Here is a 20,845-nt window from a genome sequence, read left to right as displayed (position 1 = left end):
GCAAGTTGCCACCCTGTTAATTTTCCCCCGTACCCTAACCGCTCTGTATAATCTTTGCATTAATTCTTTAGCATAAGTTCCATTCGCATTTAAAGAGATCTACACGTCATTTGTATTTTATCTATATTTGTTTGTATGTGGACATACACTACTGTGCAAATTTAAATTTAGAAGTTAGTATCTCTGCATCTCTTACATACATAGATATTCAAGGATAATGGTAAAGCCATACATACCCAGTATCGATAAACAGCATTTTAAAATATAAGATTGTAGTAAGGAAACAGGAATTTTTAAGCCTTTCTTGCACTTTAGCATTTCCAGGCGATAAATTATTATCGCGGTTTTATAGGACACTAAAATACCGAAGTTCTATAATTAGAGATTAACAGAAGTACACCAAGAACAGAATTTTTGTTAAAAAATTAATATGCTAATCATAACCTCGAACGTAATTAAATATGCAACTCGCATTTCGCTTTCAAAGGAAAATGGAACTCTCCTACTAGCGATCACGATATAACAAGGAAACAACATTTAGATAATTATAATATAAAATGGAAACAAAATTGAGAGGATTATAATATAAAAAGGAAACAAAATTTAGATGATTATAATATACAAGGAAAAAAAATGTAAACAATTATAATATAAAGTGGTAACCACACACACAAATTTAGATAATTATAATATCAAAGAGAAACAAAAAGATACCGTAAAAATGAAATTCAGCTGACCGTAATAAATATAAATAGGAAGTAAACCACAGGTGGTCATAAATTAAAATCTCGAGTAAGTAAAATGAAAGCTGTCGCGTCAGCTCAAATATTGAATCATATGAGAAATATCCTGATACCGAATCTAGCGTTTACTTAAGCAGACCAATCCAATGCAGAGATTACTTATACGGGTTAATCGTGTTGTCGGGTCATCCGGATAATGCAATTATATGTATTTACCATCTGTATAAATATAAATACATACGTGCCTGCCTAGCAATGCCCGGTTAATCTGAAAAAGTTTGCCGGCCGATGCACCGATAAACCAAAATATGGAGATTTTTCGGTCAGTGAATAGAAAATAGCCCAGCCGTACACATCGCGACCTTTTGTCAAATTCAGATCAGTCCTTCGGTTCCTCTATTGGTCTATCGATTCCGTGAACAGCTACGATAGAACCGAAAAAGTATCGTTATATCCGTAGTTTTTTGAATACCTTTAAACACAGAAGCATCGTGCGAGTACATACAAACTATTACGTTCCTTGAGGCTTTCAGAGTGCAAAACTGTAGTATTCGGAAGCATTCAATGATACAGTATATTGCATCGTGAAATCCGCATCAACGCACATGTCGGAAATATGATAAAAATTGTAGGAAAAGTGGAACGCGCCATAAATTAAAATCTTCAAATTTTTGTTACTTTTTCGAAATATATGACTGTGTTTTATTATACATATACATTCTATATTTCCAAGTGCTGGCACGCAAAATACGTATTCACTGCCTGTATCTTTATCAGTAAAATGTTTTATTAAAATGCAACGTACCTTTTTCACGAAATATTACAAAAATTTATTGAAGAAAATGAACTCCCCAAATACGATGCTATGTTCCATGATTTTAAATAACAGCGTAATTAAATTGACAAGCTTCGGGAAAAGTAGGAAATTTGGAACATTATATTAAGATTATATGCGCAATTATTCTACAGTTATGCTACAGCATCGGTACAATCTAACTGCCAAGAATACTCGTCAAGAACTGGAACACCGAAGTTAGAATATTTTATTGATTCGTAAACGGAAACGTGATAAATTTAATGTATCGCGAGGTTCTCGACGAGAATTGTATTAACTAGAGAAAGAACTAAAGTTTTCATACAAAATTCGTGCGTCATCCCTCGGAAGTTAAATTTAACCTGAACGTAACCGAAACTAAAATGTAATGCTCATTAATAACGGAGAGTTGAGATAAAGGGGATAATTTTGTTTGAGACAGAATTGTCATTCAAATTTTTGTTGGAAGACCTCCTAAATCTAGTCGCGAGTGGTGATAATGGAAGGGCCAATTATTTCACTACATTCGTACGACGTAACAATATAAGTATTTTTAATAGAAATATATTATAAAATTGACTGTAAACTACATAAAATCGCCTATCATTGCTATCATTGTGATGACAGTGGCTTCAGGTTACACGTATAGTTAGGTATGTACTAATAAAACATCATTTGTTACAAATAAAATATTGTTGCGGCGACACGTTCCATGTAAAGTGCAAAACTGTGACGAACAACCCCAAAGAAATAGTGGAAGAACGAGGATATGAAAAAATGGCTATACCAACTGACGACGAACCGAGTCGAAAGCACGGTCGAGACAAATAACGTTAACACTAAACTAAAGCGATGAAAATGTGTTAGCTTGCAACAATGACGAGGCTCTATTTATTTATAGATTTCGCGCAATTTTTATTACAATATGTGCTTGGATAAAGCAATTTATCGAATCAATTTCCATGCAAGTAACTTCATCATTTCAATAATATAATTGGAAGATGAAAAATATAAAACCGGTCATTTGACCGGTGGTGGTAGGTTTAGTGTTAAATTGTATAGTGAATAAAGTGTTCCGTTGAGAGAAGACACGATACGAAGCGTCATAAAAATTTGCAACGGTATGAAACGGCTAGCCAACAGAACCATTCGTCGGACAGAGGAAAAACAAGGACACAGCATTAAACATTGCCACAGAGATTGAAGAAAAGCTGTGAAGTTAAATGAAACTCTCATGAAGTCGGGTTCGAAATAAATTCAGACGTCGCTATAAATCCGCACATAACCCACATTTCTTTCAGACACGATCTCCCGAGCACTTTGCATACGCGTGGCTCGAGGAACGAGGAGGAAGACGTTAAGGGAATAAAAAGTGTGGAACAAGTGAGCAAGATCGATCTTTCTCTTATCTCGGTCTCATTGTCGTCAGAAATAACGACGGTTGGCCGGGTATGGGGTAACACTCGAGCGACAAAAGTTGCGGCTCGACTCGGCGGCGCTGCTGGATGCCAGGGGGATGAAAAAGGCAGAGGGCAGGGTCGGGGGTCGGGAGGTTGGAAGGGAGGGCGATGGCGACCGTCAGTAGACTCAATTAGCCCCGCGGAAAACTTTCGTCGTGGGATTACGACGTCAACAACGTCCTCCTTGCCCAACCGACGTTCCGCGCGCGCCTCGTCGAAATTGCAGCTCGTCGAAAAGGCACTCTTCCAGATAGCGGAGCCAGCGTGGCTCGCTGTTGCTGATCCTCCGGATCGTTCGCCGTGTTCTCGGGCGACCGTTTTCCTTCGTCCTTCGTCCTCTGCCCTTCGCCCTTCTCATTTTTGAGCCCTTCCGGAGGCGGCTACGCTGCTCTCGTTTCCTCCGTCGCGTCGGCTTATCGGCATGTGGCGTCTTTTCCGTCGCTTCGCACGGAGGAAGTTCCAGCGGCGCCTAGACGGCGCGAACTAGCCACCTAGACTAACTTCCATTCGGGGAATCGTTGAAGAGGGTGCTCGTGACTCTAGCGAATCGTCTGACCGTTTAACCGTTTCGCCACGGTCGACTGGTGCACGGTGAAAGCTCCGCGAAATTGATTTTTGCCCTGCTGTAATTCCGTTCTTTATCGGACCGCTGGCCTACTCTCGCCGTGTCTTACCTTCACGGTCAATTTCGGTTGGCTCCGTCTCTACGAAACGTTCCATTCCGAATTTTCTGTCGGTAACATTCCTTTAGGTGACCCGTCCAATGAATGAACACTTAACTTTTCATTACTCGCATACAAGGTGAACCACGAAGCGCGATCAGCTTAGATTATTCTGCTGTTAGTGGTTCGGTCGGAAGTTTTTTCAGCTAAAATTAGTAGAGCTTTCAAACTTTTTGTCAACCCTTTTTTCGCATAAACAAATTTTTTATATTAACCGTCACACCTCGTCGCGCGACGCTCGGTTCGCGTTCAGCGATCCCCACTCCGCGCACCAGCGCTCCCTACTCCACTACGCGTTCCCACTCCGACTCATCCCCACTCCACTGGCTCACTTCGCATCGAAGGAGCTCAGTGTGGATGTGGTATTCCGTTCATTCAGTTCCATTTCGGTCAATTTCGGACTCTGTCGAGAGACGTCGTCTCTCCAAGTCATCCCCTCATTCTATCTCGCGTATTTCCATATATCTTGCGTTTCTGTATCTTACTATTTCATACCAGTATTACTATATCTTGCGTTCCATATAAAAAAGCCTAAAAAAAGTAGAAAATAAAAAAATATGTAAAAAATTTTTTTTAAAAACCACGCTTATATTAAAAAGGCACTAAAAAGGAGACAATAATTTTTTTAGAAATTAGTGACTATAAATAAAAGCGTGAAGCGCCCACGCAGATTACGTCAATATAGTTTAGCGCTCCACGCTCTTTTATTAATAGTCACTAATGTCTAAAAAAAATTATTTTCTCCTTTTTAGTGCATTTGAATATAAGCGTGGTTAAAAAAATTATTTTATGTATTTTTTTATACTAAAATTTCAGACTGAAATTTATGAAAAATCGCTGTGATAGATCTGGACTTTTCAAATTCTGTTTCGTTACATTTTTATGGATGTTAAACTGTTCGACGAGCAAAATGTACACCTGAATGCCTATAACAAGACGATCGATTTGTATTTTTACACATTGTGAATATTTATATGTGAAACGTAACATTTGGGTCAGGAGAATTCGCAGAAATATTGAAAATGCATTAGAAATGTAGTGTGCTCGCGCGTTGACAAGCGCTGATGAGAGATTGTTCGGGCTCGTGTGATTTTTGCACTTGATGTTCCGACGATATTTACAAAGACTTCAACTGAAGTAGTAACAAAGAGATTTAAATTTTTATTGATAAAGCTGGCATGTGAACACGTTTCCACGTAAATGTGTCAAACACATGTGCACATACAGCCATGAATAACATATTTGTCACTAACTCAAAAAACCACCAAAAAATATATGGCAAATATTTTACTATGTGAAATTATAAGTTAATTCAAAAATTAGAGAGAGAGAATAGGTTAACATAAGAAAAGATTATTTTAATTACAACTGGAATGTAATTACTAGACTGCAGATTTTATGCATTTGTAACAAAAATTGGTACGTACAATTTAAAGCAGTGGACATATATTTAAAAAACTTAAGAACATCAACGTATTAGCTTCAGTTCAATAAAATAATTAAAACAAGAAAGAAATGTTTACGTAACCTCTGTGCCTTGGAACATCCGCAGTCTAGTAATTACAAACACGATTTTAATAAATTGTAAAAAATAAAGTATGGTTTGAAATTGTTTCATAGGTTATCAATAGACAGCGGACTTTTATGCAAAATAAAAATGTATAACAAGAATCTGGAGTGAAATAGACATTTTATGTTGAAAATAATGTAACAGTACTTTTAAATTCTTTAAAGATTTTTACCGTTTTAAATTACGCCTACTGATTTTTGTCGTAAACGCATAAAATTCGCTGTCTAGTTATCAACGAATACGTTACATGAAAGACAATGTTACGTAGAATATTTCCTCGAAGTTTGAAGAGAAATGGTGGTGCAGTCCCGAAGATTTTGCGGTGGTCACATAAAAAACAGTCGTTTCGAGAAAAACGCAGAGAGAAAGTTTCAACATTTGTCCGTGGCAAAGAAGATTTTTGAAATTGTACTTTAGCTATTCCGGGACCGTGCAGCAGTACTTGTTCTTCAGAAAAATTGTTGACAGTCTCCGTTTTGAGTCGTTCCTTGAAATTGTCGAGCCATTTTCCCAGTCTCCACCATCCTTACTGCAGTGTTACCAAGGCGTCGCTCGTTCGTTACTTTACACAAGTTGTAACTTTCTCAGTCAATATTAAGAAGCTGCATTTGAATATTTTTAACGAACCGGCAATTAACAAGATATACCGTTCACGAAGGTCCGTAACAAAATATTTCCAGAATTTTAATAACTTTCGTAGATTCTTCGTGTTGCGCAACAGCAATTTCAATAAAACCGTCCTTTTCGCAAATAAAAACTTGATCTACTCGAGATCTTCTTCCTCATCCGTATCCGGTATAACGGGAGGACATATTGAAACGTGACACGTAGATTTTGATGAAACTGTGAATGACGGAAACTGAAAAAATACGCGTCAAATTTGAAAACTACTACGTGTGATAAAAAACGATGATTGGCACTTCCGAGATATGTTCGTTTGGAAGACTAATTCTTCAAATTCCAACACACATCCATTTAAATCTGTCTTGTTTGTTATATAAACATGAATGGTATAGGACCACCACGAATCCAAATCTGAAATACTTTACCCTTTTGGTTTGTGCATGATCAAAATCGTGCTAAAGGTATCATCAAAATTTAATTTCTCATTAATTTCATTTTAATTCCTCATTAATTTTGATTTCTCGTAAATTATAACCCTTATTATTATTAATTAAATAATTTTAATTCGTAAAGTATCATCCTAGGACCTTACTCAAATTTTTTCTATAAACTTTTTTCATATACTTTTGAGTATATTATTTAACACTAAATAATCCAAAGGGTCCAAACAAGTTAAGAAATGTTGATATATTTGCAATTTTCGTACAATACAGAAGCGAAAGTTCGTGTACAGAAATTTCGTTGGGCTCATGAGAGACCCAGAAAATACGTCGTTTACTTTTCCGATTTAAAGAAAGTATTTGAACACTAAATTCCGGTTCTTGAAAAATTGTCGACGTTTGAAGTTTGAACCGTGATTATATTCCGATAAAAAAAGTAGTACATCAAAGTAACCTCTTCAGTTTCTCATCTGTTATAACATACGAAAAAATATCTCCAGGAAATGAATGCTGCGTTATGAAAACAGAGTCTTCAAGCTTTGAAATGAATAAGTCTACACAGTCTACGTTTATCGTTGTATGTACTATATTTTTAACGAAATGTTCACAGTTCAAGCATCGACAATTTTTCAAGAATTTAAATGGGTGAATTTGAATAGAAAAATCGAAATGTAGCATCGCAGTGGTTTCGCATGAGCTTTCGCAATCGAAAGTGGTCTGAGAAATAGTTCGAAAATGTTTTCACTTTCCAACTGAATACATCACAACGTCGTCAATTATCTAGAGATCAGTTGCCGTTGAGAGCTAGTTAAAACCGCGTGACAAATCGGACAATAACGTGATCAAAGCGAGTATGAAAAACAGTCACGCGAGTGACTAATTTTCGTACATTGTCGCTGTGCTTTCAACAAGTCTGCTAAGTCTGAAGACGCGGTAATATCTGTGCGAGTCACGCCGTAGTATGTAGTTGGCGTTTGTCATCGCACGCGAGGATCCCTGGTGAAGTGGGTCAGTCCGTAATAATGGGTGCCTTGAAGTTGAAGGTAAAAGTCGAGCTTAATTGATATCCGAGGAGAGAGCTTCTTTCAGTCGATTAACAGGTTCAACTTTCCGGCGGATTAACTAATTTTTATTCGTGCAGGCGGGGCAGCCGGGCCTCTCGGAGATACGGTCACTCGAACGCTTTCGTTCGACCCGGTCTTTCTCGTTTCTTTTGTCCATCTGTCGGATCTTCTCGAGCGACGTTGTTCTTTTCCGTTCCTACCCGTATTCTCAGTTCGGTTAGTTACTTTTAGTTTCTTCGTTCCGGAGCGCGACAAGCCGGAACGCCACACCGTGCGCGTCGGGGAGATCGAGGGAATAACACGTCACGTAGCTACCGTGCTTCGAGAGTTCTCGCAATTCCAGCGGGCCATTCGAACGGACTGGCTTTCGAAATGGGTGCGATCGTTGTTTAAACTTCAGTTATTTACGTTCGCGGCGATAGAAGATTCGCTGCTCGTATCCGATCGAAAAATAGCGATTCGTAGTCCGTTTCCTCACGCCAATTTAATTTTCTTCGGGAAGAGCTTCGAGATTCTGTGGCATTCCTCCGGGGAACAAAACACTGCTCTTCTGTGTCCCCGTCGTTCACGGTTAATAGAAGTCTTAAGCAGCGCAGAGCAGAAAAATTCTGAGGAGAGGAAATCGTTTAAACAGAACAACGACAAAATTCTTTGACCGTTTTCTATTGTTCCTAGAGCTGGAAAGTCAGCTCGCGAGGGCAAAGGTACGCTTCTTCGAAGTTCGTCTTTAGAAAATGATGCTGCGCGACGAGGAACGTCAATAGAAACACGAAGAATGAACGGAACAGAGCAGCCGACGACAAATAAAATCATTCGCTGTAGCTTCGTTTCACTTTTGTTCTTGGTATAGACTTGAACTGTTGACTAACTCGACCCGTTATCAGTATCATTCCAGCCAATAGCGAAGGCACGCTTCGCCTTGACTCGGTAAGAGTGAACAAAAATCGGGTCGATGGAGATGTGACGTTACATCAGTCTCGCATTCTTTGCAATTTTTGTCTCTGGTGGAATTAAGTGATACCACAATGGTGTTCTACTTACAACGATCTATAATTGAGAGAGGGCATGACAAAATATAATTCTACTACATACTGTATTCCTACATTTGGACAGCAACTTCTTCGAGAAAGTGGAAGTCGGCAAGTCGTTTTAAATATCTTACTGTTTTAGCTTGGAGCTAAAAAATGAATGGATGTTTTAGCAGAACAATGATCTTAACACTAGGTTTACGCAGCACTAAAAGCGACTATTTTAGATTACTTTGTAAAAATAACAAAAATGTGTCTACCCAAATTTTTAGCCATTTTTAAAAATAGTATATACCCAAAGAAATAAATTTGTTAAACAATTCCTCATAGATGTGGCTTTACAATCTAATAATCGTATATTAAAATATTTCGAATCCGCCATTTTGACGTAATCCTAGTGTTAATATACGGTTGAAATGACTATACAATAGAAAGTGGTATATTAGATGCATACAATACCATCATTAATTATGTATATAATCAATTGAATTGAATTACAACTGAATTCACACACAAGCAATTATGAAGTTTACAATTTTTCCTATCGACACAAAAAATACAAACCACTGAGGATATTAACAACAATGTAATGTCAGGTCTACCTGCTTATCTTCACAATTCTCTACTTGTTATATTGACAGTGAGAATACAACTGTTTAACTTTTGACTAACCTTACCGAATACATAGATCAGCGATTTTGCGAATTTAAAAAATGACTAATGTATGGAAAAGGGTATGTTGGAGCTAATGTCTTAATTATGATATTTGAAATGCAAGGTGTAGTAAAAAATAAGTCAAAAAGAGAGAATAAAAATATTTTGTGCGAGGCCACCATTGGGAGAGAATCAAACTTGTAAATTCATGAAGCAGAAGGAGTAGAAACATTCGAGATTTGCGAATTTCAATCTTATTTTTTGCAAAAATGTGACGTCTCAACCAAGAAAATTTTATTCTTTTGTCGACTTATTTTTGCATGCAGAATCACACCTTGTTTAGTTCTACCAAACGTAGTGTGACGTGCACGTAAACTTTTATATTATATTAGCTTGAATGAAGGTTCAACTTTCATTTGTCGTTATTCCATTGAAAGAAGTGAATTTGCATCTCGCCGAATAACTCATCTAAAACTTTTCTTCTCAATCTTCCTGAATGTCGATCAATAGAGTGGTACATAAAACTTGAACCGGACTAAAAGGATTAATGAAGAAGAACTTATATTCAGCTCTGAATGAGGTCTCGTGGTAATTAGTTCATTAAGGAAAGGTCAGCACTTCGATTGCCTAAATTGAAATCCAGAATGAAAAGAATCAAATTTCTGAATAGTTACAATTGTTTCTGGGAACAATACTACGTGTCACCTTATTTTACAATTAAACACTACATGTGAAACTATTTAATTTAAGAAAAAATTAGCGACCTCAAAATAATCAATTTTTATGCTGATTAAATTAGTATATAATTTATATGATAAATTAAATTATATACACTATAAATTATAAATTAAATTAAATTATATACACTATAAATTATAAATTAAATTATATAAACTGTAAATCATCTAATAGTAGTATTGTAAAACTATATGAAACTATGTTTTCTATTAAAATAAAGTGATTAAAAATATTTGTAGAGTCTCTACAGGTCATAGTAACTTCGACAAGACAATCTTTGAGGAAAGTTGCTAATTACAATCTATAATTAATGATAATGTGTACATTCTAATGTCGAATTCAATGAACGCGTAATGAAATGGCAACGAGAGATATCCTGCTCCGAAAACTCTCCACACATACATATAAACAGATTAGATCAACACGACTGTTCTCTAAAGCGTGGAATCGCATTACACATATCATTTGTAATTGATTGTTTATGCAGACTGTGGGAAACAAGGAAGCATTTGACAATGGAATGATTGAAAGACTTTCACTACTGTATATGCTCGTGAAACGCTATTCGAGTCATTGCGTTATAGATCATTAATATACGACTTCTATGGGAGCAATGCTGCGTTGATGCAATTAAACTTTCTTCCTTTTACCGGAACGTAATATTACGGTCAGATCCAAATGAAAGTGCAGTGGAAATTATAGAGACGCGAGATCAAGCGAACGCTCTGTAGAAAAAACCGTCGAATTTTCTCTGCTGGCATTCTATCACTATAATCACTATAATCAACCACATCATGTATCAAACTTAAAACCATCGAAGTTATTTAAATGTGAATTCATATTTTTATTATTCGGGCTATTACTACTCATTGGAACTACGAAATTATTTACAACAATTATAAAATTATGAATTGTTAATAATCTATACATATATTATGTGTGACTCGATATTTCTAAATTGCCAGCTTAAATATGTATTATACAGTATAATATTCATTTACGTACATAAGCAATATACCTGTATTTTTCAATGTGATCAGTAAAAAAAATGTTTAAAATTAGAACCAATTAAAGAACTGTCTTTCTAAGTACATTTTCAATAAAACATTTAAAATGATAGAGAGTTATTGGGAACAAAATTGAAAAGAAAGGACTGCAAAGGGTCAACTTTGTTTCCCAGAAAGTAATAACTAGACTGCAACTGGATCTTTACGCAAAATAAAAATATTCTGCATTGATTGTTGGGGAAGCAGGAATAAAATAAAAATTGATTTCATCACTTAATGACTTTGTCACGTTAAAAACAGCATTGCGATATTCTTGAATTTTTCTGATCTATTACTGTTTTATATTTCGCCCAACTAATTTCTTCATAAATGCATAAAGATCCGCAGTCTAGTAAAAACTATTCAGAATAAAATTGAAAAGAAATTTTGAGTGTGAAGGGTCAATAAAAATTTGTTGCGCACATTTGTTTCTCTTTGATGAATCTAATGTGCTCCTAACGAAGTTGCTTCGAAAATAGATAGGAAAACATACAAGCTTGTATGTTGGACGATCGATAGGCTTGTTGTCGCAGTAATAGAGTTTATTTTATCACAATTGAAACGTGCGGAGAGAAGTGTCAATTATTATACATCATCGTTGACCGGTCTCGACAGATATTAATAATAACGTCCCATCGATGTTCTTTTCGCCCGACCGCGACTAATGGATTCGCGTTAACACGAGCGACCATTAATATCCTTGACTTTATATCGAACTTCATATTGTAAAGTAAACAATTCCTTTTCTAGATACTGTTACAAACGCGGCGGCGACGATGACCATAAAACGATTGTGCAATTCTATAATGGACGGGAAGCGCGCGACGACCTTCCGCCTCGGACAAGCTGATAATAAATAATCCAATTGACCGGATGGAAATCCATTTCTGGAGGACAAAATGGCTTCTGTAAATATTGAAGCCGCTGTGTCCAATGCAGCGGGGAAACCATCGGCGTCGCGTCGAATCGATGTAAGGATATTTTGCGAGGTGCCATTCTATCGAAGAACGATTTATCCTTTATTACATTTATTTATTACTTTGCCGGATCACGAACTGATTGGTTTAATACCGACATATAAAACTACATTTGTACCGATAAAACAATTAGTAAAACGCTTGTTTTACTATATACAATTCTAGTTTTACTATAAAAACATGAAACTTATAGGTGATCAATTAATTTGCATCTTTCTAACTGTTTTATTGATATGTCAATATATTAATGTCGCTCGGAAATTAATGTGAGCGCTATTAGCCTGTCATTCCAAATATATTTGTTCAAGAAACATTAGTCAGTAGCGTTCTTTTAAATTGTAATGGTAAAAATTAATCTTAATACAATAATTATTTAAGTGTTCAAATTTGAAATAATAAGTAGTATACAGGGTGTCTCAAAAATGTTGCGGTTCCTTGAAATGGGAGGTTCCCGAGGTCATTCGAAGCGACATTTTCCTTTGCAAAAATGGCCGCCGTGGCTTTGTTAACGAGTTATTAACGAAAAACATGGACCTAGCGTTGGCAGTACACCGCGACGTCGCAACGAACAAGAGAAGGAGCAGAAACTGATTGAATTAAAAACCCACTTGTTCAGTCGTAAATCCATTTTGCTATAAAATTGCGATCAAAATTTAATATTACATTTTAAATAAAAAATCAAAAAGATTTTCTTTAATTTCAGATGAGAAGAAGCTATATTCGACGTATTCTTCACTTCCAACTAATTGCCAACTGTATTTTAACATTAAATCTAATGATGTTTTGACAATAATTGTTTGTAATCACTCTTCAAAGCCAAATATATACAAGAAATGAAGCTTATGTTCATAAAAGCAGACATTCTCGTACATTTGAAATACATTTGAAAGACGTTGCACCTCCGGGGCGTCATTATAATTTTTCCTCCACCCGAACGTTCTCATCTGCGAAAATCATTGCATTACTAGGTTCCAGTACCCAGTCGGACAAGAACCCAGGAAGTTTTTCAATCTAGAATCGTTTTCGTCGTCCGCTTCAGCCCTACGAAATCCCATTCCCTGATTGTGTAACGCTTCATGACATATCTCCGCCATTCATCCTTCACGGCCTCGGCAAGAATAATTGCCTCCAATTTATTATAACGCCTATGACTACTCGGCCTCGCAGATAGAGGCGTCGATTAATACGTGTCACCGTCCTATCAACCACGCCACGAAGACGCGTCCGCTTCCAACGAGACAAGAGCATCGGTGCAAGTGAGTCGATGAAAACCACCGCCGCGTTTTGCACACCTATTCTGCACCCGCGCCATCATTTTTATCGTGATCGAAATTAGCGAGACCATACGCGATTCCGTACTTCACGTTGCTGAAAAGATAACTAGCGAAAGCGATGTAGGCCTGACTGGTCATCAAGTACATAATATTAGTGAATCAAATTATGAAAAGGCAGAGTATCCTCTAAAGTCTCTCTCGCCATCTTTCCAGCAACTATACAGTAGTGCACGGTGAAATTTTCATCAGTTCAGGAGCTGGGAGTTAACTTCTCGCGAGCAAGCCATCTTTTCCATTTCAAAGGGAGACCGAATGTTTTATGAAAAAACATGAACGTGCAATAAAGGAAATTTAATTTTCAGTAATTGTTGTCTCAACTTCATAAATGTAGTACTAATGCATAGCCGAGATTCTTGCGATTAAAATAAGTCCAAATACGATGTAAATCGGATTATTTTCATCGAAGTACGTAATTCTAGATCAGGTCTGGGCAACTGATTGCTCGCGAGCTGCCGATGCTCGAGCCGCTGCCCCCACTACTGTGTTCCGACTCGTATTCCCCTCTCACGCTCACGCGAGTCGGGCCACGGTAGTGGGTAATCACAAAATCGGGAAAATTAGTCCAATTTGTCTCGTGTTTGGACTCATTCTAATCGGAAAAATCTCAGTCATCTGTTGGTGCTAGAATTGTGATGCTTTAACCCGGCGTTGGTAAGGTGGGAAAATCTATCGTAAGTGGTAAGGTGGGGTCTCACAGACCCCCTGAAATAATATATTGTATTATAGAAATAAATACCTTTTTCATAAATATAAGATTAGGTATTGCTTAAGAGGCTGCAATTTATCCGAGTAAAAACGCAGAGATCCACGAAATTAAATTATTATTATTCAAAAATACTTAACTAATGAAACATCTTTACAATGTTACAACCAATCTAAAATCTCTGGGGTCTGTGAGACCCCACCTAACTAACACCGGGTTAAATAAAATGTAAGTGGTGGCGTTGCATACGTTGCACTCAGTTTCGATCCTTGTCTACACAGGTAATTGTGTCGAACTGAGGACATTGACTGTTGAGGAAGGTGTGGGGCTGGTTTCACACGTAAATTTGGCCGTGCACCGTTGTATTTTTATCAAGATCAAAATTAGCGAGACCATCCGCGATTACGTTTTTTTATAACGCTTGGATCCGACACATAAAGATTGATCGAGCTGCTGCCGCTTCTGCTGGTGCTTGTCCGGGTCGGAATCAATATACGAAAAGAGTTGGCGAAGGTATCGTCGAGTTGGCGAGGAACCCCGTGACTTTTACTATTCCATTCTAAGCGGAAGAACGTTAGCATGAGGAGACCTGTCTCCGATCGATCCAATACCCCCGGTATAACTGCGTTACGTCTTTTCGAAGCCAAGATCTTCGCCCCCACCACTCCATCCACCCGTTTCCATCCACGTAACTTCATCTTCTCCCACACCTTCACGCGATTTTCACCCTTTCCACGAATCCTCCTACGAGACGATCTCGCACAGTTTCGCGACTCGCGTTCTGGCAGGATCAATACGAAGTTTTCGATCCTTGGCTCCTTTTCTCCGCGACTCAATCGCGTCTCGATCGATACTGTGATGCATCGACTTGCCCAAAAGTAATTGTACCTCTGTCGATGCACGCATAAACCGATTTGTCATGGTTTCACTGCTTCTGTTTCTATAGTCGAATTCATTCTACTATTCAGTCTTCATACTTGAGAAAAGTAAAAAGTTATATACTGGATTGGAACGAAAGTTCGAAGCGATTGTAAATTAAAATTGAAAGCTAAAATTCGGATATTTCTTCATAAATTTATTCAATAACATATTTTCCATTCTGTTCTATTACTTCTTGCCAGTTTCGAGGTAACTTCTCGTGTTATTGAATGAACATATGAATGAATACCTTAATTTTATCTTCGTTCATATTCATTATCACAGATTTAGAATACACCTCAGTATTGTTTTAACGGCATTGAGCGATTTATGAAATTTATTCAAATTTATTGATATATTATAACACAAATTGAATGTATAAAATATACATCGAACTTATGCTTATGTAAATATATGTACATATGCTTTTTTCTCCTACGAATATTTGCACTATGGATACGTTTATATTAGTTCAATAAATAAATAATTATTGGTACGTGCGTGCAATACATATTCATGATACGAATTTTCATATAAATAGTTTGCTTAAACTGAATGAATGGAAATCCTCTGATACCATCGACCTCTACGAGAATATTGTACAATTTAATTTATAGAACGGTGAATTTTTAAATAAATTTTTGCTTCGTCTCGGAAATCATTTACACGACGCAGAAATGCCGAGCTAATGTCTCATTTTCAATCTGTGATCGATACACAGGGTTTGAAAGAGTTTGAAAAATATAACTAGATTCTTTGAAGTTTTCTCTATAGAATACTTGACCACGAAAGTCGGTCAGCAATTAATAACGGAGTAGTGAACTGTTAATGAGTATCTGGGCTACCCACTCTAGCCGTACCGTTGCAACGTTGGCGGGCTGTAAGGCATAAAGGCAGTGTAGTATTTTAATGAAGTCTATAAATGAAATTAGAGAATTTTTCTCCGCTCGAATTTAAACATTTCAGTGAACCAGCAGTTGAGGTTTACAGAAAAGTCCAATTAACTTTACACTGAACGTTCTCCGTTGCAGTCTTCAATAAATTGAACGTACATCCCTTTTTACAAATCGTTTAGAGAGGTAGTAACAGAGTAATTCGTTTTCTTGCAATGTATTTCACTCAGTATGTTCAGCAAGATTTGTCTTACAGAAACGTTATATTAAATTGTATGAAAAAGTTGATTAGTAGCGAAAAAAGGTAAAGGAATAAAAATAGAATTCACGCACTCCCCTCTGAGAATTAATAAACTTATATCAAATCATTAAAGAGAATTTGTATTTTTAGAATTCACAATATTTAGGGTACATCTTCATGATGGTTGTTCTCTCTTCCGAAAATCTGTAATTTTGTTACGAATGTTGGGTTGTAATGAAGAAAATATTAACAATTATCTACAGTTACTCGAATTAATATTTGGACGCTCTCTCTAAAAAAGACGATAACTTTTTTAATATTGTACTATACGATTTGAACTTTTTTTGGAAGCTAGAGCAATTAGTTTACTATAGAAAAAAATACAAAAAATTGCATTTCACAACTTTTTTATGTGGGCCTATATTGAGAATTTAAAAAGTACGTTTTGTAGGCCTGTGTCAATTATATGCACTGTGAAAGTTTCATCGAAATCGATTGATACGGAAGAAAACGACAGGCATTGAAAGATGTATGAATTCTTAGAATAGGTCGAAAATCGTGAAAATCTGCAATTTTTACCATCTTTAAACGTTTGTAGCTCATTGCAACGTCGACCGATTTTGACGAAATTTTCAGACTATGTTTAATTCACACAGATCTACAAAACGTATTTTTTAAATGTTCAATATAGGCCCACATAAAAGAGTTGTAAAATGCATCTTTTAGTATTTTCTCTACAATTCCGACCAATTGCAATTTTTGAAAAAATTTCTTTTCACACCCTGTAGTAAACTAATTGTTCTAGCTACCTAGAAAAGTTCAGATCGTATAGTACAGTATTAAAAAAGTTATCGTCTTTTTTAGAGCGTCCGAATATTAATTCGAGTAACTACATATGTATGTACAGTGACTCCCACTAATATTCGGACACTCTTAAAAACACCGTAACTGTTAAAATATTGGACTATGCGGTTTGAACTTTTTTGGATAGCTAGATCAATTAGTTTACTACAGGATGTGAAAAGAAATTTTTTCGAAAATTGCAATTGGTCGGGATTGTAGAGGAAATACTAAATGTTGCATTTTACAACATTTTTATGCGGGCCTATATTGAAATTTTGAAAAATATGTTTTGTAGATCTGTGTGGGTTATATGCATTGTGAAAGTTTCATCGAAATCGGTTGATGCGGGGAAAAATGACAGTCATTGAAAGACGTAAGAATTCTTAGATTTACTGCCGTTATAGGCCGAAAATCGTGAAAATCTGCAATTTTTACCATCTTTAAACGTTTGTAGCTCATTGCAACGTCGACCGATTTTGACGAAATTTTCAGATTATGTTTAATTCACACAGATCTACAAAACGTATTTTTTAAATGTTCAATATAGGCCCACATAAAAGAGTTGTAAAATGCATCTTTTAGTATTTTCTCTACAATTCCGACCAATTGCAATTTTTGAAAAAATTTCTTTTCACATCCTATAGTGAACTAAGTGCTCTAGCTACCGAAAAAAGTTTGAATCGTATAGTCCAATATTAAAAAGATTATCGCTTTTATTAGAGCGTCCGAATATTAATGGGAGTCACTGTATACCTGTTTTCGGAAATTGTTCGAAATTGTTGCTGCGGGGGCCATAAACCACACAGTCGTGAACCACATAAATCCGGAAAGCAGTATCTAACTTGGCTGGCAAGACATTTACGCGTGGTTGAATTACACCGATACTTCACACGACCGAATTCAAAGGCTCGCGGAATAGCCGGCCGATAAATAGACAGATACAAAAGTATCAATTCCGTATACAAAAGCATCGATGCTATCAGAAAATGCCTCGATTCTATCGGCAACTGAGCGAAGCGAACGGCCCACGGTAGACGTTACGTGGATTGTCTCTATTCTCTTAGCCCCCTGTTGATTGATTGGATGTAGGGAAAGGGCGAGGGTAACGGTATAAATACGCCAGCGAAAAGGGAGATGAAATTTTCGGCAGCTCATCGAATAATCCGGCACTTTCTAGCTGAAGAATCGTGACCGGTCGCAATGGTCGATCGATAGTTCCTCGGTGTTTGCGATGAGATCCAGGAAACGTGGATTACACACGGAGCTCGACAAGCATCTATTATCATGCAAATCTATTCACGGTTCCATTTGGCCAGCTTTAGATTTGTCAATAGAAGTTGACATTTCTACTTCGAACATTTTTGACGAACGTCGCGTTGTAGATTTACCGCTGAAAAACTTTTCACTTTCTTTGTCATTCGGTCGGTCCTAGGATGATTGCTGTTTTAAGCTTCAGCGATTTTTCTGGAGCGATTTATCTTGTTACGTTCCTGTACAATGTAGTACGTGCATGGGAATTGCGAAGCTTTGTCCATCGATTTGTTCTCTGTCTTTTGTCGCAACAGTTTCTTACTGGGCGTCAAAAACTGATGGAGGTCAACTTTGTTCTTTTTTTTTAATGAAGGTTTTAATGGGCTTTTTATTCTCTATAAAAAGACATTAATCTATGGATGTCAAAAAATGATTAATTCAGCAGATATTTTAATAATATAAATATTGCTCAGAAAACCTCTCGGATAAAGCAGAGCCAAGCATGCCGAATAATTGTTTATTTGAACATAATAATATGAACCATTTTTTAACAGTCCAAAGCAAACATATTCAATAACACATTACAGAAATTTTTGAACACCATGGAAACGTTTCTCTTCGCTGCTGGCAAATTAAAATGTACTTCCAATTTCGTTATTTCATTATTGAGATTTTACAATATTCTATATTATGTGCTGTTCCATATTACCCGTCATTCACCGTATATTTCCTATTATTTTAATAAACTTAGTAAGATCCCTTGAAGGGTAACGATAATATGTATATATTTTTAATTTTGATGAGAAAGCTTAATCGTGCATCTGTGCCGCAAGATTATGAAAGTTGTTAATGCGTTTAATGATGTGTCGACTCAAATTATAGTAATCTGAAAACGTTTTTACAAAATGACCATACTAATTTAGTTTTTTAAGTTAATTTCACGGACAATATCAGAAATTGAAGAAGAGACGGCTTAAATTAATAAAATCATAAGCTTCCTATTAAACATTTTCGAATCAATACGAGACTAATTATATTCAGACATAATATATTGTATCCACAAAATATAATGAAATTTTTACAATAAAATTAAGGAAGCTTTTCATGCGACCAAAGCTGAAAGAAATATGTGGAGTCACTTATTTATTAACAAGTCAGATAGCATATCTCTTCTGCGAAAATTGCATTATGAAATTTAATGTAGTAAAAATTTGGAACTATGGTTGGAATTAGAAATATTGAATTTAACAAGATAAAGAGTTGTGCAACATAAAATTTAAATTAATAAAAGTCTTGAAAAGCCGAAAATAATATGAAAACGTTAAATTCTTTTCACGTGTATTTACCTGTAGACCTATTAAACTTTCATATAAATGCATGAACTCTGCACGATCTACTAATTAACTTACTCCCGTATCAATAAAATTATATCTCATGTACGTTGGCAGTGAGTGTTGAATGTGGCGCACGGAATTGGCGAGAGAAACATGTGTGCCATCTAATAACAAACTCCGTACGTTCAATACCGAAATTGCTAACATGCCCGACTACAAAGGTATGTATCGCGCATTTATTTTATGCATTAAAACTGTGATCCCGTTACAAAGTAATAGGTTCCAAGGTAGCAGAAAGATCAACGTTTATAAATCAGTGAGGAGGAATGTAAATTTGCACGAGTGTCGTCCCTCTGTTCGCTAATTGATTTGATGCATCAAAACCAAAGAGTCGAACCAATATGAATCGTATTAAAATTCGATGTCACAAAGAACGAATTCATTTGTGGTGAATTGTTTCTACGCTGTGCCGCGCGCCGTGTCCCCGAGGTTCGATTCCGAATTGAATTTATCGCTGCGAACTGGTTTTATATTATTTCGCTCCGAAATGTGCCGATAATAATATTCAATAAATAAATATCATCCTCGGGAACGTTTTATTCCGCGTTTTCGTTACAATCCCGGTGACGGCGCGGCGCTCCGGCCGTATATTCTTCTCTCGAATTAAAAACACTCTCGCAACATTTCCGAGATAAAATCGGTATAGTCTCGCGGCAGAATTTTCCCGATTCCAGATAGCCGGCCGCGTTGTTTTTAAAACACCGTCGGCTCGCGCAGATTCGAACGGTATAACGTAATCTAGATCGTTCAATCATTCTTTATCGAGCATTCAGATAGCGGGCCCGCGCGTACAGGGCTTTTTTAGCGTTGCACTCACCTGGTCGACGATCTCCGTTAGGTCGTGCAGACTTATGTTGTAAATGGCGTTCCTGAAAAACGAAACGAGAACGTTAAGTCTTGCCCCGTAAATCCTTCCCAGTAATCTATCCGCATCTAGCCTTCCCCGCGAACTATTTGAGCCGCGCGCGCCACGGATAAGCATTAGTAATTACGGCTAGCGCGACAGCTTGACGGAACAATCGAAACCGGATACTCGCGAAAGGAACGTTTCATCCTAAACGAAATGATGATCGGCCTCTTCACTGTTTTATAGGGAGAGTTACTCTAGCGCCGGATACTTCGCTCGTGCACAAGAAAAATGTCACACAATATAAAAACACTAATTTTACAGGAGAGCGCTCCACAGTGGCGCACCCAGGATGTAATCTTGGGGGGGGGGGCCGAGTTGAACCCAGCCCTAGGTTTTGCGTGATGACCTTTTTTTTAAGCCAAAATATCTATCATCTGTACCCAGGGCTATTCCGCGATTTTAATTTTGGAAGCTGAACATTTTTTTCTTGGTGGGGGACTTGGCCCCATGGCTTCCCCCCTGGGTGCGCCACTGGCGC

General features: G+C 36.9%; 1 protein-coding gene across 3 annotated transcripts in view; it reads right to left on the bottom strand.

Moving 5' to 3' along the window:
• The window catches only part of LOC143219076 (semaphorin-1A), a 649,895-nt gene that overhangs the window by 344,331 nt on the left and 284,719 nt on the right, over positions 1 to 20,845 (bottom strand). For all 3 annotated transcript variants that reach the window (XM_076444869.1, XM_076444871.1, XM_076444870.1), the window contains one exon: positions 20,275 to 20,326. In XM_076444869.1, the coding sequence (XP_076300984.1) occupies positions 20,275 to 20,326 (52 nt within the window). The remainder of the gene's footprint in view (positions 1 to 20,274; positions 20,327 to 20,845) is intronic.

The sequence above is a fragment of the Lasioglossum baleicum genome, unplaced genomic scaffold, assembly GCF_051020765.1.
Source record: "Lasioglossum baleicum unplaced genomic scaffold, iyLasBale1 scaffold0021, whole genome shotgun sequence".
In the NCBI taxonomy this organism is placed as follows: domain Eukaryota; kingdom Metazoa; phylum Arthropoda; class Insecta; order Hymenoptera; family Halictidae; genus Lasioglossum; species Lasioglossum baleicum.
The sequence above is the reverse complement of the archived record's forward strand: the minus strand, read 5'-3'. Positions and strand labels throughout refer to the sequence as shown.